General features: G+C 38.8%; 1 protein-coding gene across 9 annotated transcripts; it reads left to right on the top strand.

The window, feature by feature from the left end:
* Nucleotides 1–25,787, top strand: mast3b (microtubule associated serine/threonine kinase 3b). 9 transcript variants are annotated; one of them, XM_027169823.2, is made up of 28 exons: nt 1–245; nt 5,869–5,955; nt 8,917–8,996; nt 11,431–11,503; nt 11,659–11,679; nt 12,052–12,130; nt 12,433–12,590; nt 12,931–13,006; nt 13,194–13,403; nt 15,080–15,181; nt 15,277–15,409; nt 15,494–15,561; nt 15,648–15,736; nt 15,966–16,174; nt 16,504–16,642; nt 16,736–16,868; nt 17,135–17,300; nt 17,399–17,500; nt 17,755–17,877; nt 18,259–18,371; nt 18,528–18,709; nt 18,963–19,084; nt 20,292–20,492; nt 20,654–20,880; nt 21,275–21,397; nt 21,746–21,882; nt 22,182–22,360; nt 22,555–25,787. In XM_027169823.2, the coding sequence occupies exons 1-28, from the start codon at nt 202–204 to the stop codon at nt 23,547–23,549; spliced, it is 4,371 nt and encodes a 1,456-aa protein (XP_027025624.2). In that variant the 5' UTR covers nt 1–201; the 3' UTR covers nt 23,550–25,787. The 9 variants fall into 9 exon arrangements, with proteins under 9 accessions (XP_027025624.2, XP_027025626.2, XP_047665517.1 ...); XM_027169825.2 differs by having other exon boundaries at nt 4–245; nt 22,179–22,360; XM_047809561.1 differs by lacking the exon at nt 11,659–11,679 and having other exon boundaries at nt 4–245; nt 22,179–22,360.
* The last annotated feature ends 224 nt before the right edge of the window (nt 25,788–26,011 follow it).

Genomic DNA, 26,011 nt, shown 5'->3' with positions numbered 1-26,011 from the left:
TGTTCACTAGTTAGTCGCGAGACATGAGCGCATCTTTCACTTGGGAGCTCGTGGAGATCCTGTCGGTTCCGTTTGGATCAGATCTCCTGAAACAAAATACGACGCTGGTTCTGGGCGTTCAAGACAGGCTGATGTGGGTGATTTATGCCTGACATCTGAACCAGCTTTCAGCACTTCAGTTGTTGCTGATCAGTGGGAGACATGAAGAGGAGAGACAAGCTGAAAATCCCCTCCCTCACTTTGGAGTAAGTTATCTTTTTTTTTTTCTAAATAAAAATAAATAAATACATACATTATCTATCATGATGAATAATTTAGGAGTAGCTGCTGGACGATCAGGGGAAATCCCTTACTGCTGGTGAGTAGACTGTAAGAAGGGGGGGGGGGGATTTGAGCTGCGACTTGGAAGCACCCACTCAGATTTGATCAGCGTTTCTATTGTTGATCTGTTTGTTATTAGCACACAAAATGAAATTGCTTCCATTTTGAAATTGATCTGTCTATATAACAGTTGAATTTCAAATAAAACACTTGAAGAGAAACATTTGTATTTCTTCTCTAGGCTATAAAGCTATTCTGTTGGTTTATTTATAACAGCTCAGAGATGCTGAGCTGCTTGGCATATCCTCAGATTGATTTTGCACCTCTTTTGTTTGTGACAAACACAGCACTGAGACTGATCTGAGGTTGTTCACTTTGCTCTGCAGCAGCATGTAAAGCCCTGTTCAATCCGTAAGGCTCCTAATTTATAACCCGGCTTATATCTGCAGCTTTGGGAAAGCTAGCGTGTTACATAATTTATATAATTTAGTTTTTCTGTCAACACACAGAATGCACATTGAATGCACATTAAGACAATGTGTGAGGTGGATCTAATTAAGCATAGGTAAGGTATTAAAAATCAAGAGTAGTTTATAGGGAAACATCCTGTGTGTCTTTCTTCCCTCACCCTTGGCGCTATGTGTGATCATTAAAATCGTGTGTTTAAAAGTTTTCACTGTTTGGTTTTGTGATATAACATACACCCAAAACACTTAAAGGGTTCACTTAACAAACATTATGGATTCAATAACTGAAATATAAAATAAAGGTTAGAAAATACAAGGCAACATCATGCAGTGATTTCCTTTCATATTTATTTTATGATCTCACTGTGTCTAGGCAGCATACCAGAATTTGCATTCTTACTCACAGCCTGGATCACATATCAGTTAGATAACAAGGCTTAAGTACTCGGGAGTACAACAGAGATACACCCTACAGCCTACACACAATGTGTAACCTTCTGCTTCAGTGCCTTAATGAACACAAAGTAGAGTCCTGAGTCATGGCTACAGGTTATTTTGAGCGACGTAAGGATCTGTTTAATAACTAAAACAAACATTATGCAGCTTGCATGAGTATCTTAAATGTGCTCTATGATGAGGAATAGTATAAATACTGCTCCGAATCGTGGAAAGCAATGCAGACAGATTTCAGTATATATTTCCGACATGAAAACTATATCTGAAGGCATTAATAATATAGCATATAACAGCAAATCGGAAGTTTTCGTAGACAGATGAAATTAGTAAGTCATACAACAAACAGTGAATGTTCTGGCTCTATGTTTTACGCTGTGACAAGAAATGTTTGCTTGTTTTCCCGACCCCTTTTCCCAGCCTGCTTTAAGAGACGATCACTGCGGTACTCGTGTTCTGTCCTCCCACTCCAAGCACTATGTAAATATAGCTGCCCTCCTCTGCCCGCTGGATGCTGGTCCATATTACAGGCTTATATCTGCATCTCGTTGTCAGTTTCCTGTGTCATTAAGCTGAACGATATGATGTACACAATCACTGTTTCTGCTTTACTTAAAAGAAAAGTATCACATATGCATATGCTACTATATGGCGTTGTGCGATTGCTATTGGGCCGTTTGCAAGCGAGAATAGAGAATGATCAAACAAACGAACTGATGGCACTGCAGAGCACTGAGGGTTTTTCTGCACAGTTGGTTCTCCTCCAGTTCTCTCGCATCACTATGACAACACCCTCATGTTTTTGCAGCACATGTTGCTATCTATTGCACTGTTAGGTGCTCCTCACTTGCCAGGCTGAGGACCATTTGTGCAGGTCTGATCTAATCAGTTGTTTTTTTTCTCATCTCGTGAAGTTCCAGTCAGGTTCAAATTTCTGAAATTGTGAATATCACAACTATGAAGAGAGATGATGCTTTTGTTGTTAGTGTCAACACTGGATAAAGCTCTCAATAAAGAAAAAAAAAATCACTTGTTCAGTGGTGTTCAGGTGTTTCCATGTTTTGCTTCAGTTGAGTTTGGTTGGACTTTGGACACTAATGAGAGTTATTACAATAGCTGATGGGACTTTGGTGTATGTTGAAAAATTAATTGCTGCTGGAACACCTGATAGCTTTATGCTTTTTACAAAGAGAGCTGCAGAGCTGCACACAGTTTCATAAGTGAGCTGTTGCACACGGAAGATATTTACAGAAATGGCAGTCATACAGTACGTTATCATTGAATAGACTTAAAGATCCTTGATTTAAGATTTTTAGTGTCTGCTGTTGTTGATAAAAAAACTATTTTTCTCCACATTTCCATTTACTCAAGTATCTAAAAGTGAATTCATGAGTTTAAATGAAATTAGACATCAGGGCATGTTTTTTCGTAGCACGATGGCTTAGTGGTTATTTTCTCGCCTCCACCCTGTGTACAAAGAGTTTGCATGTGCTTTGGGGTTTCCTCTGGGTACTCAGGTTTCCTCCCCCAGTTCCAATACGCATGCTGTAGGCTGATTGACATCTCTTAATTGTCCGTAGCATAACAATTAGAATAATGAAAGGGTGTCCCCTGCCTTGTGCCCCCAAGCCCCCTGGGATAGGCCCCCGGGTTCCCGTAAACCTGTGTATAATAAGTACTACAAAAAATGAATGGATGAACATACTTTTCTTAATGAATGGTCTCATACTAATTTAAAATTCAAATCTACACACAGAAGCCAGTGCTTATGAAAGGTTAGTGTTAAGCTAGGGTGTTTTTAGTGGTTGCATGTTTTCTTTCTTTTTTTCTGTTATTTTTTTTTTCATCAGGTACTTTTTTCAGTGTAAATTTAAATATAGTAGGGAAGGCTAGCTGGGCAAGATGATTGGTTATGGTATCCATACAGACTGGATTTTATTTGCTTAAATGTTTTGCTCAATTTATATAACACATTTCTCCATTGCCAGGTTTATAAATATTTGGACAAACCATCAATCATTAATTAAATTGTCTTTTTTAACATTTGGTTAAAAATCCTTTGAAGGCAATGACTGCCTGAACTCTCTGCCAGGCTTTTACTGCAGCTGTCTTCACTTCCTCCTTTCAGTTTTGCCTTCAGCAAGTGAAATGCATGCTCAACTTAATTGTGGTCAAGTGTTTGACTAAGCCAATGCAGAACATTCCACTTCTTGAAAAAAAAGACTTTAGTTGTACTGGGTTGCTTTCGAAGTATGCTTTGTATCACTGTGTGCAGTTTGAAGAGCCATCCAAAACGTTTTGAAGCATTTGGCTGAATCTCAGCGGATACACTTAATAATTCATCCTGCTGCTTTTGTCAGCGGTCACATCATCAATAAACACAAGGGAAACAGTGCCATTGGCAGCCACACACATGCAGGTCACAAGATTTCAATCTTATCCCCAAAGGCCCAGTTTTCCTGCAGGCTTTCATTCCAACCAGGCAGGAGTTACACCTGTTTCCACTTGTTTAAGCAGTTCATCTAGGGCTCCAATCAAGTACTAAGTTTGCCTGCTGTTTGTATGGAATGAAAGCCTGCAGCTACTGTACACTGGGCCTTTTACAAACAAGACCGAAGAACCTTGCCACGTGATGAGGTGTTTCAGATCAAGAGCAGTTCCTTCACTTTTCCATATTCTTCTTTTCCCATCATTCTGCTACAAGTTAATCTTTATTTCATCACTTCATAAGGTGTTGCTGTAAAACTCTACAAGATTGTGTTTTCAGCAAACACTTATCTGGTCTTCCTTTAGGTGTTCCTGGGCTTTCCAAAGCTTTCTTTCTTTTTATACTAAACAGTTTATTTTGGCACAGCTCTCTCTTTCTCTCTCTGAATAGTTTCTTCATATTATTCTTTATATCAAGAGTAAACTGCCACAGATTCCAAATGCAAATGTTTCAGTCTGGCCATTATATCTGCTATTTAACCTGTATGTGAAATAATGATGGAATAACAAACTGAGCAGCCAATTGTCTAGTTACAAAAGGGACCTCATATTCATTACATAATGTTCATATCCCAGCTAAAATAATAACAATTTGTCAACATCACACCTGCCTCTATATACACAATCGGCTATAGCATAACTATAAAACCAATGACAGGTGATGTGAATAACATTGATTATCTCATTAAAGTGGCACCTATCAAACGATGGGATATGCTAGACAGCAAGTGAACTCGGTTCTGGAAGTTAATGTGTTGGAAGCAGGACAAATTGGAAATTTGTAAGGGCCGAATGGATAGGAGCATCTCCAAAATAACAGCTCTTGTGGAGTGTTCTTGTAATGCAGTGGCTAGTAGCTACCAAAACCAGTCCACCACTACTGTCAATGTCTTGGTACCAGATACCACGTGTGGAGTCCAACGGTTCAGAGCTGTTAAAGTTGCACAGGGGGAAAACGTATTTGTGTATAGCCACTAAAGACAAAACGTACTTCTGACACAGTTCCTCAGCACCATGGAAGTGTGAAAAGGTCAGCAAGTGCAAATTGAATTTCAATTGAGATTGTTTGTCTTTTGTGAGAGAGCCTTCTTCCTACTCTTTCACATCCTCTTTTTCATTTCTGGAAATGTGTATTATTCGGGCCACAGAAGATTTGATCAGCTGAAGCTGTAATGTTCAGCCTGTACTGACCTTATTTAGATTGGTCTAATAATATTCAGATCCCATCTCTTTTCCTTTGTCCATATTCCATGTGAACCATGACGAAGCCTGACACTTCTTCCTGTCCTCCTGTCTGACACCTACCTCTTGCTTTGTCATCATCAGCACTTTGCACTGCAATCGTTAGTGTGGTAGCACTTCTATGTATTAATGGGATGAGAATGACAGCAGGTACTGTATGCGCTTTCACTTTTATGAAACTTACAGGGCAAGCTACTAAACCAGGATTTCGCACCCCACCAGCCATTTCTTTTGGACAAACCCAATGCTCATTGGATCTGGAATATAATATATTGCATGCAACAATCTAAGCATATGTAGCTAAATACATATCCAACATAGACATAAATAAATTCTATACATCTCTGCAATAAAAAGTGTTTTTATATATATGCATTAGCATTTGCATTCTGTAATAAATGTCTGAGAACCGAAATAGTGTAAATCTGTGTGCATTGCATGTAAGTATCTAAATACACAGGCATTTACAATATACATTATACATTCATAGTTACACTATAATCAGACTTTTAGTTTGTCAATACATGCTCACTGTCAAACAAATCTCTTTTAAATAAAAAATGATCTGGAACCATAAAATTACAGTATGTCATGGGAATAGTCTGTGCAGTGAGGTAGATTTATAGGCACCAAACTTTTCCATACTGCTTTACACTTCAGTCTCATGTTCAGCTAAGTTATAAGAAAAGACTCGATTTTATTAATTCCTCCTGAGGAAATCAAAGTGTTAAGGCACCATGATTATTATAATCTGAAATTATAATCTAATGAAGTTACAAATGTGGGCTGCTTTTTGTTGGCAGATAAGATTAAAAAAAAGGAGTTTGACGGAAACTAAACACAGCACAGATACGCATAGTCAGAGCACTAATACATGTAAACATGTCTTGACTTTCAGTTTGTCACCCAACCAGAGCCCAATCACTCCGAGCCCCTGCAGCCCATGCAGTCCCTGCAGCCCTTTACAAACCCTTCATCCGTGGAGGTAAGCCAGTCGTCTTACATGCTAAATGATTACCACATCAGTTATAATTAGAATTAACTTCAAAGCAAGAGTTTACTTTTTGACAAATGTTTTACACAGTAGCTTTACCAGCTAAATAGAAGGTTTATTTTTTTATATTTATTTGTTTATATATATATGTATGTATATATATATATATAGATAGATAGATAGATAGATAGATAGATAGATAGATAGATAGATAGATAGATAGATAGATAGATAGATAGATTTGTTTAAATAAATAAATAAATCCTATGTCATTATAATATAAATGAATAAGTCATTATACAAGCTTTTAGGCTACTGGCCCATTAGAGTCATTAAGACTATAGCAGTTTTTACGCCCTAGGTCTTACAGGAAAACTCCACCCTGAATGACATGAATATTAATAACTATAATTAACTTGTGATCCTCAATGGCTTTAAAGATTTAGTCTGTAACGAAATACTGAGATAACTTCTTTCACTTAAATGTAAGATTTTTCCTTCTAGTTTCCTACATTACCCACAATTCTTTTCCACTGCATGCTAACACTGGCACCAGGGGAATTATGGGGAGTGTGTGGTGCCTTCTAAGTGCTTATTTGAAAGATATAATAATGTCATTTTGCACCTTGCCACCTTTCCACAATTGCCTCAACAAAAGAGTGTCTTAAATACGCTTGGTGAGAGCATGTAAAGCTCATTTGAAGCATTCTAAGCATTCATTTTAACAACAATTTTTAGTCTTTAACGCAACTAAGTGGCTACTAGTATGGTGGACTACAGAATATAGTAAACTACAAATATTCCTGTGATATTTTGAAATGAAATTGAACAGCAGAGAACATCGAAGGAGCGTTATCAACAAGCAAGCTTTATAATGTTAGTGATGATCCTAAATGTCGATCACCTTCACAAACCAGCGATTTTCTAAACTTATTTATAAACAAAGAGATTTCACACTGTGCATCGTAAGAGTGGCCATACTGATTTGACATCACTCTATTAAACTGGGAAGGAACTGGTAGTTAATTAGACTAAACCAAGTTGATGAGTTCATGTTTAGTTTATTTTTTCCCTTTCATTTTCTTTTATCAATTGAAAGCTGTGAATTACAAATTGCAAGCTTCACGACTGGGAAAAACCAAAGAAAATGCCCCATCAACTTGGGGTTTCCGGTCAGAAATTCCAGAAGGTCCCCTCAACCCCTGGGTTCAGCATATGGCATGTCAACATGCCAAGAACAAATAAAATGACTTCACTACATCACTAATCACTACTGTATGACTCAAGGGAGAGAAACCCAACAGCTAAATCCTTACAAGAAAAACAAAAACGCAGCACCTAAAAACGAACTGGCACCACAATCGCTAAACACATTACAAATATTTCAATATCAAACATCTGGGTTTCAAGGTGGACTTTTCTTTTAATGCTGGATATATATATATATATATATATATATATAAAGAGAGAGAGAGAGAGAGAGAGAGAGTGTGTGTGTGTGTGTGTGTGTGTGTGTGTGTGTGTGTGTGTGTGTGTGTGTGTGTGTGTGTGTGTGTGCGCGAGTGTACATCTCAGGACATAATTATTCGCCTTCTTTGTCTATCTGTAATCGCTTTACTATTTCCTGGACGTCATTTCTAAACTTTAGGTCTTGCTTTATACAAGACTCTATTTTGACTAGGTGCGTTAACACGTGAGGAAATGACGTCATTGATCTTAAGTTCACCGCTGGCAGTCGTAACCATGTAATCATGAAGGAGAAAATATTAGGTATAGGTCTGAGACACAAAATGTGACAATAAAAGTAACAAGAAATGTGTCCAGCTAAGTGAGGGAATTATTACAAAAATACAGCGGGTAGGTGTGGAATTGTATTTTGGCTCGTATTTCACCCCTAACCGAGTAGGAGATGGTACGTTCCAACGTCATCGCCCGGTAATCATCACAACAGCGCGCAGGCAAACAACACAAAAGGTGCACCGAAGTTTGAGAGAATGGGCAGGGATGTCGAAAAGGATGAGAGAAACTCGAAAAGAAGTTAGAAAAGATTGTTAGAGCGACTGAATGCTGGACTCGGCGGTGATGGGGCACGTCTCAGACCAAATGAGAAAAGTTAAAAGTTGCCAATGTACCAACCAGCTAGCTAAGCTAAGCTAAGCAACTAACTAACTACGTAGCTCGTTAGCTAACCAAAACAAAGCACAGGAATGAGGTCACCGTTCTTCTCTTCTCTCTGACTATTGTCTGTCCCTCGTTAAGTTATGCAAACTGAGAGCCTGAAACAAGAGGAAGACTTCTGGGTGAGACTCGGCTAGCGAGTTTAACGTCGTTTAAACTGCACACAACGAGACCACAAACATCACGCGCAGGCTAGCTAGCTAGCTAAATAAATAAATCAGTAAATGCCATGTCTGACCCAAGTTGCTGGGGTGCAGCTGCGAACAGCAAAGCTCATTTTGTGACTGGAGTGATGCTTAAGCGATCCAAAAGGTAAGGCGACTAAAGTGCTGGTTGTTCATCACAAACTCGACGAATCGATTTTAATGTGATTTGTGTTGCACGAGCTTGTTTGGCATCACCAGTGTGACCAAATCAGGTTAATTCATACAGTGGATCCTATGCAGATGAATCATGTGGTTTATATCGAATTGGATGGTGTGTAAATAGAGACGGGAGAGCACGTGTAATTTGTACTGTGCATTGAAAGCAGGCAAAAGTGCACTTTTCTGAATGATGTTGCTAATTGAAAAAAATGCACCCTTTGGTATCTATTTGTCTGTTGATCGAACGATCTGTCCCCAGCTCCCATTTGCAAAATAGCATTCTCAATAATGTCTCTTTTGTCCACTTCTGCTACTAGTGTAAAAGCTCTGAGTTGTTTGTCTGAGATGTACTGATGATTAGTCTTGAGTCACCCAACCTTTTATTCCCCCTTGTGTGTTTTTGTCACAGTTGCCGCAGCAGCAGGAAGAACCTTGGGGTTGGTACGCCTTCACCGACGCGCCCACTCTCACCCATGTCAGTCCACACAGGTGAGAATCCTCCTAGAGATGGTATTGAGCCATAGAGATGGAATAAAGCATTGAGGTCCCTTTTTATTTTAATGGGATTTACAAAATGTTAAAAAAAAAAAAAAAAAGCTGTAGTCCTGGATCGTGTCTGCGATGTTATGTCTTTTTATACTAACAGAGCAAGAGCAGTTTTTTAGAACCATGTCTCAACTTTCATAGGGCACAGTAATATTATATAAAAATGCACGAAGAAAGTAGTTTCGCTGTTACACGTGCTTTGATGTCACAAACTTATGGCACTGCTTAATAAAATGGTGAGCTACAGTATTAACAATGTCTTTATGATCATAATTGTGCAATTAGCCAGATTCAGGAAAAAGGGTTATGTCTGTTTGTTTTTAAAACAAACAAACAAAAAACCCAGGTTAATAATTACTGGGAATGTTTTCAAACTCTCAAGAAATGCATCATGCTGAATTAAAAACATACACAAGTCTTTAGGACACAGTTTGCACGTTGTTTATAAAAGTTCATATTTACAGTATAATTCTGGTACAGATTTTTTTTTTCCAATCCTGGAGCTTTTCTGTTATTGGATTACCTCAGTGCACATTAACATGATCTTGCTGTCAAAATTGGACCTGTATGCAGTTATCAGATTATTTTGTGCACATAATCAGTGCTTGCTACCTTGTCTACAAGCAAACAAGGGATGTTATGTGGTTGTCCCACCCAAGGTTGCTTCACACTGTCCACTTGGCCAGTAATCCACCCATAGTTCTACAAAGGGAGGTGTGACAGCAGGAATTTGCTGTGTGCTCTTGGTGTTGTCTTTAATGAAGGTTTAGAAGCACTGGGGTCGATTTAAATGAGCTTTCACTGGATGATGGGCTATATGAAAATGATCATTAACAAACACGGGAGTTCTCCAAAGCAGCATTTGGAGCATTAAAAAAACAAAAATTTGTATTCCTGTATTCACTTAGTGTATGCAGATTTCTTCGTTAAAATAAAACAAAAACATGATTATTTAGTAAGGGGAAGAAAATAATTGACATGTATGTATTTTATATATATATAATATATAGTTATATGATATACTGATTATAACCTTTTAATACTAATTTGCTGTCGGTGCTTTGTGAGGGTTACACAGCGACACTAGCCACAGCAAATCAAGAGTTAAGAGTTTGTGCGCGTGTGTGAGAGAGAGTGAGTGTAAACAATACGAATAGGAGTGAGAGAGTGAGAGTACGATACTACACCATGAGAGCAAGAAGGATTCCTAACTGTCGCAGTTTGAGCTTTTTTCCTGGTGAACAGATAAGGAATTTATTTATTCTCCAATTCATTTAGTGAGTGACCGATGATAGTCAGATGTTTTATCGTTGTATCATTATCATTGTTACTCGGTTGAGAAATTTTGGACCTAAAAAACACAGTATTGCTAGATGGTAACTAGTACTTGGTATTTTTGTGTGTACCGAGCAAGTTTCTGCTTGGGCTGTCTTGCCAACACTGGTGTGATTGTGCTAACCCTGTCTGGTTTATGCCAACATTTTTGTTATACTTCCTCAAGTATGTGACGCCACCAGTGCCATAAGTACTATTTAGGCATGTTGTTTGTTGTGCAGTAGATTTCAGACACACCCTTGAACCTGATTGAAATCTTGGCGGCCATGCCAGTGACATTATTGTTAAGCCACAGATATCCCAATCCCAGGGCCACCAATCTGCCATAAATGTAAATGCTATAAAAAAAAATTTCCAAAGTCATTTGAAATAACATGTACAGATTCTTAACTTGCTTATATGGAACATTTGTGTGTGTGTGTGTGTCTGTCATTTGTGTGTTTATGTATTGTATTAGTATTCATTGTTGCTCCTGCAGTTAAAAATTAAACAACTTCTTATGTATCTGATGCATATGAGCAATTTTAGAAGTAACAAAGATTGTTTCATTTAAAGTAAAACCCTGTTTCTGCATCAGAATTTCCATCTGCAATTGTTGGATATAGGACAAACCCAGAACACTTTTAAAGTAGAACGGAGCCTGTTACTTTTTTTTTATAAACAACACTGGACAATCCCTGACTTGTCCTCTTTGTAGGTGATTGTTACTCATGGTCATGTGCTTTGCCCAGTGTGTGGAAATAAGAGAGCACAAGCTCCTCTGTGCATCCAGACAGTGAATTTGACTGTGAAAAGCTGACTATCAGCACACCACATTTTGTTAACTTCTTTACGTTTGCTCTTTACTTATCCTGATGTCTTCTATCATTATTTTCTTGTTCACAGCCTTATGCTTTGTTCATGTAATAGCAATTGAAACAAGTGGCTTTTATTTCTAATAAATTAAATTCTTTACTATTTTTAATTAATATAATATAATTAATTCTTTACTAAATTTGTATCCCTGTGTTTTCTTAATATGTGGTGATTGGTCTCTTTGCAGCTGCCAGCAGTCCTTTAGATAGCCCAAGAAATGTGTCGGCCATCGCCTCCCTCAACTTCCCTTTTGCTCGCAGGTGAGTAATTTCTCAACTGTCTTATTTATGGAGCTTGTAGACAAACTTTTTTTTTTCTTTTTTCCTCTGTTGTTGCAAACAATGATCTGTGTCTGCTCTGTGCATCACATGTAATTCTGATTCTATCTTTCTTCACCTCTCTTATGTCCTCTCAGCCACCTGGCACGAACTGACAGGTAGCAAATCCTTCACTCTGTTGGTTTACTTGAGATTTCTGAAAGAACAATTAAGTTCCCACTTTGCACGACTTCCTTAGAATTTAGACCTTGGCTCTCCAGCTTCTTAAGCACAGATTTAGGTTTTAATTATGGTAAATGTCATTTGCATCAGGCATCCTTCCTGTTATTGAAAGCACAAGCATTTTTGTGGAATTCTGCCTGATATGGTTAAAACACTGAGAGAAGAGGATATATAAAATTTTATAAATAGTTATAGCCCTGTCATTAACACAAAGCTTGCTTGCATGTCTTGGCTCATGTGTCAAATGTAATTATTGCCAAATACTGTTTTATCATTTATTTATTATTATTTATTTATTATTCTGTCAGGGCGGAAGGTAGGAGGTGGTCACTGGCTTCACTTCCATCATCTGGGTATGGCACTAATCCACCCAGCTCCACGGTCTCTGTAAGTGTCTTTAGTGTTTGTTTAGTTATAAGACAAAATGATTTCCTGTTCTTAAAGTCAAGGAAAACAGCCTTCACATCCCAGTAGTTAGGTAGGATGTTGAGTAATACGTCTAATCCTTTAGAACAAAACTAATCTTTAAAGCTAGTACAACATGGTAGTTGGTGGGAGATGCTTTGTTTATGGTTGCAGTGTGTGTTTTGTGTGTGAGCTGTGCTGTGGGTACAAATAAACACAAAATGTGCTATGGATAGTGTTTTCTTCTGTATCAAAACACTTGGTTCTGCTAAATTCTGTTGCAGTCCTCCTCCTCTTCCCAAGAACGCTTGCACCAGCTTCCATACCAGCCCACGCAAGACGAGCTCCACTTCCTGTTCAGACACTTCCGTAGCTCAGAGAGCATGACGGATGAGGATGGCCGAAGCTCATCTCTCATGCGCCCTCGTTCCCGTAGTCTTAGGTAATCCCTCCAACCTGTCACCTGATTATTTATAGTGTTTATTATAACTTTAATCTGTTTGGATTTTTTATCGAACCCATTAGCCTTGCTTGTTTTGTTTTGCAATATTGTTACTTCTCCACTCTTAGCTTGTGTGTTAAAGGATTAGTTGGTCTCTCTCTGTAGAGTAGGTTGCCTCCCACACACAGCTTACTGCTCATAATATACACCTTCCCAACACAGCCTACTCGTGGTAATGGTAGCATAGACTACAGTTAGATCCTAAAGGATTTAGGCTGTGGGAACTAAAATATTGATCGGCTGTATATTTTTTAAATTTATTTTATGTTTCTTGTTACAGTCCTGGACGAACAAGTGGGTCCTTTGACAATGAAACTGTGATGATGAACCATGTTTACAAGGAAAGGTTTCCTAAGGTATCAAGTCTGAGTGACGTCATCAATTATTTAACATTTTAAGTTCCTCTTTCATGCTCCTTGCTGAAAAATGCTTCTCTTATATTCTGTGCTCATAAGTTCCACAAATTCTTCATTTAACCATTTGCTTTTCATTTGAAAAAGAATGTGTGCTTCAGGTAGTCTAACGATAAGCTCTCGTGTCTAGGCGACGGCGCAGATGGAGGAGCGCTTGCTGGACATCATCACACACTGTTCTGCCGACAGCACTTTACCTCTAGGAGATGGGGTGCTGGGTTTTATCCAGCACCAGCTGGTGGAACTTGCCAGGGACTGTCTGGACAAGTCCCAGAAAGGCCTGATCACTTCCCTCTACTTTCTAGAGCTGCAGGAGAATCTTGACAAGCTGCTGCATGAGGTGTGACGTGAAACCAACTACATGTTTCTTTCAGAGTGAATTGCAAATACCGGCTATAACGTTGGCCAGTTGTTGAATAACAGTCATTGAATTCTGTCAAGAATTTATCCAACAGTAATTTAAAACCATTACATGAGGCATGGGAGAACTTAATATAATACATTTTGCTTTATGCAATATAGTTAAACGCCAGTTCAGCTACATATGCGTTCCCTGCATTTCCCTATAGGTATACATGCACAACTAGGTGTAATACTGAATATTCTGTCCTCAAGTCCTGTCTTTGAAAAGCCAGTTCTAGAGATTTTAAGCATAATTAACACACATTTGGCTGAAGACGTAAAGACATATTTGCACAAGAGTTTTGTGTGGTTTTGCATAATTGTTGATGGACAACGGACTCAGCAGCTACACTAAGGCTTTTAATTTAATTTTATTCTTTTTTGTGTTTATCGGATCTTTGGCTAGAACAAGCTGTTTATTGCTCATCTGTGGCTCAAGCTGCTAGCTGAGCTCACATTGATCTCTGAAGCTTGCTTCTGCGCAGTTTCTGTCGGTACCAGGCAGAACAAACCCCCTGCTGTCTCAGAGAGGAGAACTGAGCCACACTGTGCCTGTCACCAGTGTGACAAAAGTACATGTGCCATTATCTCATATCCCTCTCCTTTTACTCTTTCTACCCTGCTTCACATCCTACACGTTTCTCAAAAAAGTGCAAACAGGTTCAATAAAATAAAAAGAAAAGGAAAAAAGAGACGCCTTAATGCTTGCTCTAACAAACATTATCATCACTCAAAACGAAGACGTTAATTACAAGGCTGAGGGATCATTGGGATCTGGGAGGGAATTTCCCTCTGTGTCATCCTACTTTTGTGTCTTAGGGTTAAAAATGCAGATCCCCCCTCTCTGGGCTAGAGAATCTTCCATGCTCCTAGTGAGCCTTAGTTTCCATGGCAACCCCCACCTTCTGTGTAGTGTGTAGACAGCCCCAGGCAGGACTCATCGCTTGCTGTCAGATTGCAGGGCTGCTGTGGACATTATGCACAAAGATAAGCTTATTAAAGTGTTTCCCATATCCTGCACTCACTGCCTCAAGTATATAAGCTTTTTTTTTCTTCACAGCTCATTTCTTCCAGCTGTACACATTTGTGTTCCAATCTGTTAAATAATATGACCGTCTTATGAAGTGTATTGCAAAGAGATGGTTTTTTTCTTTACAACCTTGACACATAGTGTTGACTCACTTAATTTAAATTATCTTTAAATAGCATTGGAGCAATCGAAATTAAACATTATTATTAGTATTTTTATTGTTATGATTATTATTGTGTTAAGTCTGTGCCTATCTGTGTGTGTTTCCTTATGAACATGAGAGAATTGTTGGTATAACAATGGTAACAAAAGTAATTAGTGTCTGACGTCATTAATGAGCAAACATATGATGCTATACAGACTATAGCTTCCATTTGTGTAGGATAGAGGAAAGAACAAATATGAATCACACTGCAATGTGCTTGGAGGAAATTGCTTGTTATTTTGATTCTGTACACTCTTTTAAGGAGGTTATGTGTGCAATCTGTTGCAAACTTTACATTCTGTTAGGACTTTCCTGCTCTTTTGTCGTCTGTGTGTGTGTCACCAAACTAATTTTAGTGAAAAAAAATTTGTGCTCTCAGGCTCTGGAACGTTCTGAGAGTGAGGAGGTCACAGTCATCACCCAGCTGGTAAAGAAGATTTACATCATCATATCGCGCCCCGCAAGACTGTTGGAATGTCTGGTAAAACCACAAGAAGCACTAACAATTCTCAACGAAATCTCTGGGATATATAACACCCCTTATACTCTATATACTCTTATGTCTTGAATTAAAAGGAGTTCAACCCTGAAGAATTCTATCACTTGCTGGAGGCAGCAGAGGGTCATGCTAAAGTTGGCCAAGGCATCAAAACAGACATTCCCCGTTACATCATCAGTCAGCTGGGCCTGAATCGAGATCCCTTGGATGGTATAAGATCTAGTACTGTATGTGATAGTCAGTAAATAAGCACATACTGTTCTCAATTATATATTTGGTTTTTACCTTCTGCAGAAGTCAGTCAGCTAGAAGAACACTATGATTCTGGGCCCTCCCTTAACGTGGACACCGAGGAGTCTGATGTAGGTTATATTCAGCTGAACTGGACAATTGAACCCTAAATCTTGAAAGATCCTGTTCTAGCCTGTTTTTTTTTTCCTGCCCACAGCAGAATAAGTCTGTGCTCACGCCACCCCGAAGAAAACCACTGGAGAGTGACTTTGAAACTATAAAGCTGATCAGTAATGGAGCATATGGGTAAGCAGATCAATGCCATATCATTATACGTATCACAGTTAATGCACTATTTATATAAAACTGCTTTCATATAAGGCTGTACGATATCGAAATTAAAGGATTAATTGAATTTTGTTTTGTTTAATCATTGGATAATAATGGTCAGTTTGGTGGGAAAAAGCTATAGATGCTGCCCACTTATAGCAAATAGCATTCATTTCATAGCCACTGCACTGTTACCTTCTTTCAGAGCTGTGTACCTGGTGAGGCACAAAGAAACTCGCCAACGGTTTGCAATGAAAAAGATCAACCGGCAGAACCTGATCCTAAGGAACCAGATCCAGCAGGTGTTTGTAGAGCGGGACATCCTGACGTTTGCAGAGAACCCTTTTGTCGTCAGTATGTTCTGCTCATTTGAGACCCGCAGGCACCTTTGCATGGTCATGGAGTATGTGGAAGGTAAAGCTCAAGCAGAATGGTTAATTAAAAATTCTTTACAAAATTAACAATAGAAAAAAATTACAAAGTACTTTGATTGAGTTTGTGGGCGGAATGTCTTTTTTTTTTTTTTTTGGTTATTTGTTTTCTGCGTATAAATGATGTTAAAAAAATAACATTAAAAGGAATTTAAATTAAAACTTCCTTTAAATTAAATTTCCTGTCGTCTCCCTGTTATTTCACAATTAATAATTGTACGTGGTGGGACTTCGTTGGATTTCATTTAATTTGCAGGCCAGAAATTTTACCATCAGAAAATGCACCTGTAATTCTTTTTGTGTTATAAACAGGTGGTGATTGTGCAAATCTGCTCAAAAACATGGGCCCACTGCCTGTCGATATGACCAGATTGTACTTTGCTGAGACCGTCCTAGCTTTGGAATACCTGCACAGCTATGGCATAGTACACAGAGACCTCAAACCTGACAAGTATGAATCTTAATGAATGTAGAAAGAAAAAAAAAGTATAAACGTGTAATGAAATGGTTTAATACAACGGTGGCTTTTAAATCTTGCGTGCAGCTTGTTGATAACCTCAATGGGGCACATTAAGCTGACAGATTTTGGCCTCTCCAAGATCGGTCTGATGAACATGACGACAAATCTCTACGAAGGCCATATTGAGAAGGACACTAGAGAATTCATCGACAAGCAGGTAACGGGGCATATACTTGTACAGGTTTGTGTTGGTACTTTTTCCAGTTTTGAGGTATTTATTTTACCATTATTCAGTTTATGGTAATTCAGCTAGATCACGACGTGAAGTTTAGTTAAAAATTTAAAATTCACTCGTTTTTAAAATGGTTCTAATACACACCACACGTTGATTTAATCTACTGAATTGTTTATTTGACTCTGGTGGTATTGATGTTTTGAAGAGTGTATCAGATTTTTTTGGATGATTATGGATTCCCACTCTAGGTTTGTGGCACACCTGAGTACATTGCACCAGAGGTTATTCTCCGGCAGGGTTACGGCAAGCCTGTAGACTGGTGGGCTATGGGAGTCATCCTTTATGAGTTTCTCGTGGGCTGTGTGCCCTTTTTTGGTGATACGCCAGAAGAACTTTTTGGTCAAGTCGTTAGCGGTAAGTTTAATTTGAGAAAAATGGGGCATTATTTAAATAGATCGTGAATGTTGTTTATATTCACTTGCCAAATAACTGACCTCAATGTATTATATTAGATGATATAATCTGGCCAGACGGGGATGAGGCTTTGCCAGTGGATGCCCAGGACTTGATAACACGGTTACTGAGACAGAGTCCTATTGAAAGACTTGGGACAGGTAAGTTAGCTTATTGCCCTTGTGGCATTTAGCTATTAGCAGCAGATTCTATACAATTATACCATATTTCATGAAGTATCTCCTTCCTAATTTCGCTTCCTCAGATAATCAAATCAGAATCTGACTACAACGTAAAAAGAGAAGCAAAAGTCGAAGTTCCTAGAGGGGATAAAATCACTCTATAAATACAATCAGTGTGTTCTCTTAGCAGATTAGTACTGAACTGTTGAATGTCTGTTTTGAAATATATACAGGTGGAGCAACCGAGGTTAAACAGCACACGTTCTTCACTGGCTTGGACTGGAACGGTATGCTTCGCCAGAAAGCTGAATTTATCCCCCAGTTGGAAGGAGATGATGACACCAGTTATTTTGACAGTGAGTATTATGTGCTTGGATTTGGTTTATTTTTTAGATTCATTTTGAGGTTGAAGTGTAAATGCAGATTAAAATATTGATTTGGAGTTTTTGTCTGCTAAAATCCACTCCCATTTTTCATTATTGCCTTTGTATATTTTTGGCAATTTAAAATTTTTATTTGCTTAAATAAACCACCTTTATTTCTATATTTATTTCTCTACATGTTTGTTAGCTATTACTTACAATCTTGTGTACAAAAATGTTGTAAAGAAATACTCAACATATTTTTATTTTATGTCATTTTAGTCAATAAGCCTATCCACCTGAAATGTCTTTCCTGACAGTAGTTTCAGACTTTCAGAAATTTAATTGTTTTTTTTTTTGTCCTCATGAATTCAGCTCGATCAGATCGCTATCATCATTTGGTTTCTGACGAAGACGATGAAACAAACGACGACGAGTCGTCTTTGGAAATTCGCCGGTTTTCCTCATGGTCCAATCGTTTCAGCAAGGTTAGTGTTAGTGAATTCGAAAGGTCATAAATACTCGGTTTAATTAAGAAAGCATTCTATAACACCTTTTTATTTAAAAATCTGAGAACGCATTGGTTAATGTAAAAGCACTTCTGCAGATGTTACCTCAAGGACTTCTTACTCCCTACTTTGTAGGTCTATAGCAGCACAGAGTATCTGGCCACTCCGTCCAATCTGAGCTTCTCATCTGATCGAAGTCACAGTGAAGAGCATGAGGACCGTTCAGAAGGCAGAGAGAGCCACTCGCCTGGAGAGATGCACAGACAGAGCAGCACAGGAGCCCCGGATAACAGGAGACTCTCAGGACAGCGACCATGGTCTGTTACAACTGTTATTCCTACAGTATTCCTAAAGACTGTTCATTCGAAAAATGTTTTTTGAATCATATATATAAAATACATAATGTGGTTCTTCTACCCATCGATGGATAGATAAAACTAATTAACCACAAAGGCATTTGTTATATGAAGGATTCCAGAATTTCTATAGTAACTGTAAATTTGCTAAATCACTTATTGTGATTCTCTATGTGGGTATGCTGAGGGATTAACATTTCTCATTTTGTTATAGCCTGCGACCGAGAGCCTCATCCAGCTCCTCCCAGCCAGACAGATGTATAAGCCCTCTGGTGGCAAGCAGTACACACAGCCTGGAAGCCATGCCACGTGTTGCTCTCTCCACTGATGATGAAGGTCGGGACTTCATGAGAAATGTTTAAAATGAAAAAACGTGCTTGGGAATGCAGTAAAAAGTTTATTACGTTACATTCTGCTTTAAATAAAGGGGTTTTCGACAGCATCCTAATATTAGACTAGAGCAGGGGTCAGCAACCCGCGGCTCTGGAGCCGCACATGGCTCTTTCATCCCTCTGCTGCGGCTCCCTGTAGATTTGGAAAATAAATATTTAATTTAAATTTATTTTAGTTAGTTTTTTAAAAAATGTAATTCTAAATTCTAAGATTATAATGCTCATGTAACATTAAAATAAACCGTGTTTAGTTTTTTTGTCGCTCAAAATACGCATCATAACTGCCGACTTGCGAAATCCGACACACAAAGGCAGACACAGTTTTGGGTTGCTGCAGCCGGTAAGTTAAAATTTTGATGTCATGCAGGGTTGTCAAGTGTCACGCATTGAGAGTGACAGTCACGCATTTGGGTCTTTTGTCACGCTCTCGCGCCACACATCGTATTTCTCACTCAGAAAAACTGACTATCATGTATTTAATAAGCCGCAGTGCCCAAAATGCATCAGTCTGCACAGCTGTTTCTATGGAACTGGGCAGGAATCAAACGCGTCTCAGTTCTTAGTCGAGCCTGACACTTATCAGCCAATCAAAAAAAGAGGCTACACAATAGCCAATCAGAAAATAGAACTATCTGGGTAAGATTTAACGCAACAACCAATAAAAAATTAGACATTGAACATTTGGTTTAAAAGTAACCTTCAGCCCAGCGTCTTTTTTATTAAGGTTAGCTCAAAATATTTTTGTTTGCCTGCAGACATAAAATTTTGTTTACTCTGTAGCAGTTCATTGATTTCATAAATGCAACACACTACAGTTTTTTCCATACTTTCCATAAAGGTAAAAAACGATATATGCAGTGTTCTCTTTATTTTAGATGTCAAATGGGTTTTGTGGCTCCCTGTGTTTTTTTTTTTTTTTTTTTTCTGTGGGGAAACAGGTCCAAATGGCTCTTTGAGTGTTTAAGGTTGCCGACCCCTGGACTAGAGAGAAGTTTACTTACTGAAGTAGAATTAGTTTTATTAGTAAGTGGTAAAGTGTTGTTTAAATACAGCTGATGAGGATGACGATGCAAATTTTGTGATGTGGACCTTCTGTGCTTAGTCCTCTTTATCCTGGCGAACATGAATTTATATTCCTGCTCACTTTGCAGCTGAGGCGGTTGTATCCAACCTGCGACGAATCAGGCTGCGTAGCAACAGCACAGGAACAAAGCACTCATCTCCAAGGGAACATAGCAGTCCACGATGTTTTGGCAACCAGCTTGAAACCCCTGACAGACAGCATCTCTGTCCAGGGGGCAAAGTGCCGAAATCTGCCTCTGTGTCAACACTGTCCCTTATCATAACTCCAGGTGAGAAACTGTGTACGAACTAGTGGAACTGTACCGTTTTATAAATAAACATTGACCATTTAAATGAAGTATTTTTTGCAACACATTTTGCATGCTTAACAAACTTGCATGTATTAGTAAAGACTGGCCTTTAACCTTCCCTTAATTTCCTATCTATTCAGATGACATGAGTGGAGGTCTTCAAGCCAGCCCCATTTCCCCACACTCCATTTCATCCAATCCCTCATCCCGAGATTCCTCCCCAAATCGTGATTTGTCCCTCAGCATCAGCTGCCTGCGGCCTCCCATCTTTATTCATAGCTCAGGCAAGAAGTACGGTTTCACCCTACAGACCATCCGCGTCTACATCGGAAATAGTGACGTATACACCATCCATCACATGGTCTCGGTGAGCAGCTCACAGAAACTGGCACTTAAACAGCCTCAGAAAGTTTGAGTTCAATGCCTTTATTTCATCAAATGAATAGTTTTGTCTAGTTTTATAGTCGTACACTGGAACTAAAAGAGCCTGCATTTGCATAATAAAAGAACAATTTGGATTAGAAAGCAAGTGATTATGAGGGGAAATTCTAGTGCTTTACCAGAGCATGGTTACCAGCAAATAACCCATGATTCAGCAATTTGTCACTAATTCCATTGTCGTGTTCAGTTTTTGTCACAATTGAAAGATGTTCTGTTATTACAAGTATTTTATATATATATTTCCATTTAACTACAATTTGAACAAGGATGCATGGATGACATCATAAATTGTATTTTGCTCACGTTTTTTTTTCCCCCAGAGTGTCGAAGAAGGCAGTCCTGCACATGAGGCTGGTCTAAGAGCAGGAGATCTGATCACACACGTGAATGGAGAGTCAGTGCAAGGATTGGTGCACACAGAGATGATTGAGCTGCTCCTTAAGGTACGACATATGCAGTGTTGTGATATTGCAGAAGTTGTTTTACTTGATGCTAAATGTAATTATAGTGGTTTTATTCATACAGTCATTTCTTAGTAATTTATATTTGTCATAGGGTTTATTTTAGCTCCACTGTAGCAGCCACATGTTATCCAGATACATGTTTGGCATCCATATTTCCCAGCTGACTAGTGACAATCACCTCACTATTAACATCTGCACCCGCATATAAACAGCTAACAGTCGCTAGACTGATACTGATACAAAGACTGATTCTCCACTATCCAAGACTGAAGCTTCCATTAGCACATTCTTGTGAATGCTTATTTATATTTCTGTTGTTGTCTATAGAGCGGTAACAAGGTGGCCTTGCAGACCATTGCCTTAGAGGACACAACAATAAAAATCGGACCTGCACGGAAAACAAGCTACAAGGGAAAGATGGCCCGGCGCAGCAAGAGGAGCAGGAGGAAGGACAACCAGGATCGGTATGATGGTTCTGATTAATATGTCTCATTAATCTTGCATGGTTTTCTAATGGGGTACATGAAATATTGATCTACTTTTATCACACAATAAAGACAGAAAGGAAAGAATAGAAGAGGAAAAAAAAAATAAGCAAAAATATTCTACCGATAAATTTCTTACTTGTTTCAGGCTTGTGAAAGTCATTAAGTATCCTGTGTTTGCAAACCCATTGTACTGTACACAGACTATTACTGGAATCATTTATAGCACATGTGAGATCTAAATTTAATAAAACTGTGGTACCTTCTTCCCTCAGAAGGCGTAGCGTCCTGAAGAAACTTTCTAAGCAGAGCACGGTAATGCACAGCAGTCGCAGCTTCTCCTCTGGCCTCCATCACTCTGTTTCCTCCAGTGAGAGTTTGCCTGGCTCCCCCACACACAGCCTGTCACCAGGACCCTCCACACCATGTCGCAGCCCAGTTCCAGACCACACTGCTGGTACATATGCTTGCTTACATGATGTTTTATCTGGTATATATTTGTATGGTGTGTATCTGTATTTGTCAGGAATGCACAAACTATAAATTGATAGCTAGTCCAGGAGGCTTATGTTAAACTTGCAGGTTTAGTTATAAAATTGCAAAGATTTTTTTGTTTGTCTGATATGTGTGTGTGTGCGTGCTTGTTTTTAGACATAAACTTTTCCCAAAGTGGCTCTCCGTGCTCCAGCTCACCAAGTTCTCCAGCTGTTCAAATGCGGCCCAGCTCCTTACATGGCCTTGGTTCCAAACTTGGTGCCCAGCGTTACGCAAAGGTCGGCCGGCGCAAGTCAACTAGCAGCATCCCCCCATCACCGTTGGCCTGCACTTCCTCCCCCCAGGCCCTGTCTCCACAGCACTCCTCTTCTCCCTTACCCAGCATCACCAAGACCCTGCATTCCTACCATGGTAAAACACTGTCTCCTCCCACTATTGTTCGTCATGGAGTTCGTCCTCGTAGCACAGAGATTCCTGTCTCACCCCTGCTGAAGAGAGTCCAGTCAGCTGAAAAGCTCTCTGGTGTCTTCCACGGAGAAAAAAAAACCCATGGTCCACGGCGGCACACACTAGAGGTTCCTCACTGTGAGTTGGACTTGGGTGGGGATACAGAGATAGAGTCTCAGTATGGTTCAGACCACGGCAGACTTGGGGGATTTGCTGCCGGCCAGATTGTAGTGATGCGGAAGTTGAATTTGTCTGAGCGCCGTGACTCCTTCAAAAAGCAGGAGGCGGTACAGGAAGTAAGTTTCGATGAGCCAGACGAAAGAGCCGGGCAGACTCCAGCCACACCAAGCATGCCAGTTGATGCTCGGTCCAAGCACAAAGCTGAGTGGGTCATGCCAAATGCACAGCCCAGGGAGGAGTGTGTGGTCAGGAGGGTCCCTCTGGTTCCCCAGATCGCTGTACAGGGCTCAGAGAGTGAGGAACTCGAGGACTGGCAGCCATGTTCTGACGAGGAGGCAGACGGGAAAAACACAAGTGGGAGTTTGGACTCGCACCCAGAAGACAAGGGAAGACCAGAGAGTGCAAGTTCTTCCAGCATTTCATCAGATGGTTCATCAGCGGTGTCTAAGAGCAAAGGCCATAATTCTGACACGGAAGAAATCTCAAGCATGAGTCCAAGGAAGGGAAAACTCAGAGGAAAATGAAATGTTGATGCCATTTTAATATTCCATACGCGAGTCGACTAGGAATTTATCTGTACTTCTCTCTCAGCGCTCCTGCTGAACGAGCGATTGGGTCGGAATGCCACTTAATTTCTTGTAAATTAAATTTAAAATGAATTAAGCTAGATTTTTACAGGGGAATATTTATATATTTTTTAACGCATTGGAATTCTAACGATGGTGGAAAAGAAACCTGATGGTAACCAGCTGGGGTTTTGAACCATCAAATGGGGTATGACTTGACATTTTTATGAAAAATGTATTTTCAGGCAGATTGTTTGTACATCAAGTGTAGCTAACATGGTGAATTTAACACAAAAGACTAGGTGTGAGGCGAAGTATCATGTGCTTTAAGTGAGGGCTAAACATACAAACATGCATTTAGTTGGTCATACGATTTTTAGCTTTCAGTATTTTTGGCTTATTGAACGCCTCTGTCTAGTCCAGTTCTCACAGATTCATACACAAATCTTGTTAGGTTCAGTGTAGGTTTTCTTGGTGATCCACTGTATATCGCACCATCCATCCCCATTTTGGTTCCGTAGGCAAAGGGTATTTTGGCTCAGGGCTTTTGGTTATAGAAGTTTCACAGTTCACTTGTTGTTCATTAGCAGCAGATGTAGTTTTTTATGTTCGTACAAATTCGATTGCTAGATATTGTGGTGCCTCAAAGTTAACATATAGATAGTAGTGACGATTTTTAATCGTTTGACTTCGTTTTTATGTTGAGTAGACTTGATTTCTACTGAATATTCTATGCTAGCTGGAAAACTGCAGAGCAATTTAAAAGGCAAACTTGAACAGGTTCTCTGCTTCAAACTGCACTTCCAGTAGGGCTCTCAAAGCTTTTCTCCGTTTCATAAAAAACAATGTTTTATTTCTGTAGACATCTCATCCCTTAAAAGGGTTTTTAAAAAGAAAAGCTTTCAGTGAGTATAAATCTTTCAGACATACTTGCAATGTATATTTATTAAACCTTATTTAAGACATCCTGTCGAATTCCCTTAAAATCAGTTTTACAGGACTTCCCTTTCGTTTTTGTTTTTCAAATGAACTTTGTGCTTGATATGCATGTGATTATAATGTGGTTTCTAAACCATATTGTTTTCCATATGTATTCTGTAGCTTGTTTATCTAACTACCTATTGTATAGGGAGAATGTTTACATTTTTTTTTTCCATTTACTTGATGTATTTTTTTTGTGTGTAAATCAGTGTCTTAGCTTGCCCTTAGCAACTGAATTTTCTAAATATGTGACATGCAAATAGCTTCCTGTTAACAATGATCTGTTAAACAATCTCATCTCCCTAAAATCTCCTTACAGTGTAAGGTTTCCCCCTCCCCCCCAAAAAATATATAAAACAAGTTACAGCATTTTTCTGTATAGTACTACAGGTTAACAAATGTTAATAATTTCGCCATCTATTGGAAGAGGTTCAGAAATGTTTAGCTTAATTAGCAGGAAAAATTTTTTTGATTTTTTTTTCTTTTTCTTTTCAAAACGAACAAATCTCTCTTTTTGGTTTAAATGATTTAAAAAAAATTATAATAAACTCTCTGGGTACTTTGTAGTCTCTGACAGTGTGTAACTGCAACCTGCTACTATCTTTTGGTGCTACTTGAATCTGTAATGCATTTCATGTTTGATGGTAGTTTAATGTTAATGTAGTTAATACGGGCTAATTTTGAGATCCTTAAAATTATTGCATGCTGCATGTACTTTATAGTGAGTACACAACAAATGCTCGCATGGCATTCAGTGCAATATGTGTCTCCTGGTACAGTACATCCTACAAGCCTAAGACTTTCTGTAAAGTTTGCAGTGGTTCTAATCTATGTTCATTTTAATATTACTGCTCACTATATATTGTGATTATAAATTGGTTCTTTCTTAACTAGTGGTGTAGCACCTGAAATTCCCTAATTATCCAGTGGTAAGATCGGTTGATTCTGCTTTATTTGATCCTGTCCAGATCCAGTTTAAAACAACTGGAAGATATGCCGACGACCAGCAAAAAAAAAAAAAAAAATCCAGTTTTGTATATTTATATGCAATAGTGATGTTCTTCTTCCTCCATTTCTTCACATATGTGAGGATCATTGGTTTTTGGTCTGTTCTGGTTTGTAAAAATACTTTTATATCTATTTTTTGTAATGTTGTTATACTTGTTGGCCAGCCCAGTCAATGCTTTGTAATAAATCATCATGTGTTGGCTCTAAGCACTCTTGACTTTTTTTTTCTTACCCAATTAACCAGGTTTCCTAAGTGTCACACATATAAGTCTTGTGTGTTTGTATGTGTAAACATCTGTATGAACTTGACCGAAATTATACATTTAACACAAAAGTATGCAGAAAAAGTAAACACACAAAACAGGGTTGTTGTCGGAGCACAGGGATTTACTTGTACTTACCTGAAATACTCAAAGTCCAGCAACGAATTA

This window comes from Tachysurus fulvidraco, chromosome 2 (assembly GCF_022655615.1).
Source record: "Tachysurus fulvidraco isolate hzauxx_2018 chromosome 2, HZAU_PFXX_2.0, whole genome shotgun sequence".
In the NCBI taxonomy this organism is placed as follows: Eukaryota; Metazoa; Chordata; class Actinopteri; order Siluriformes; family Bagridae; genus Tachysurus; species Tachysurus fulvidraco.
This window is presented reverse-complemented; position numbering and strand designations above follow the sequence as displayed.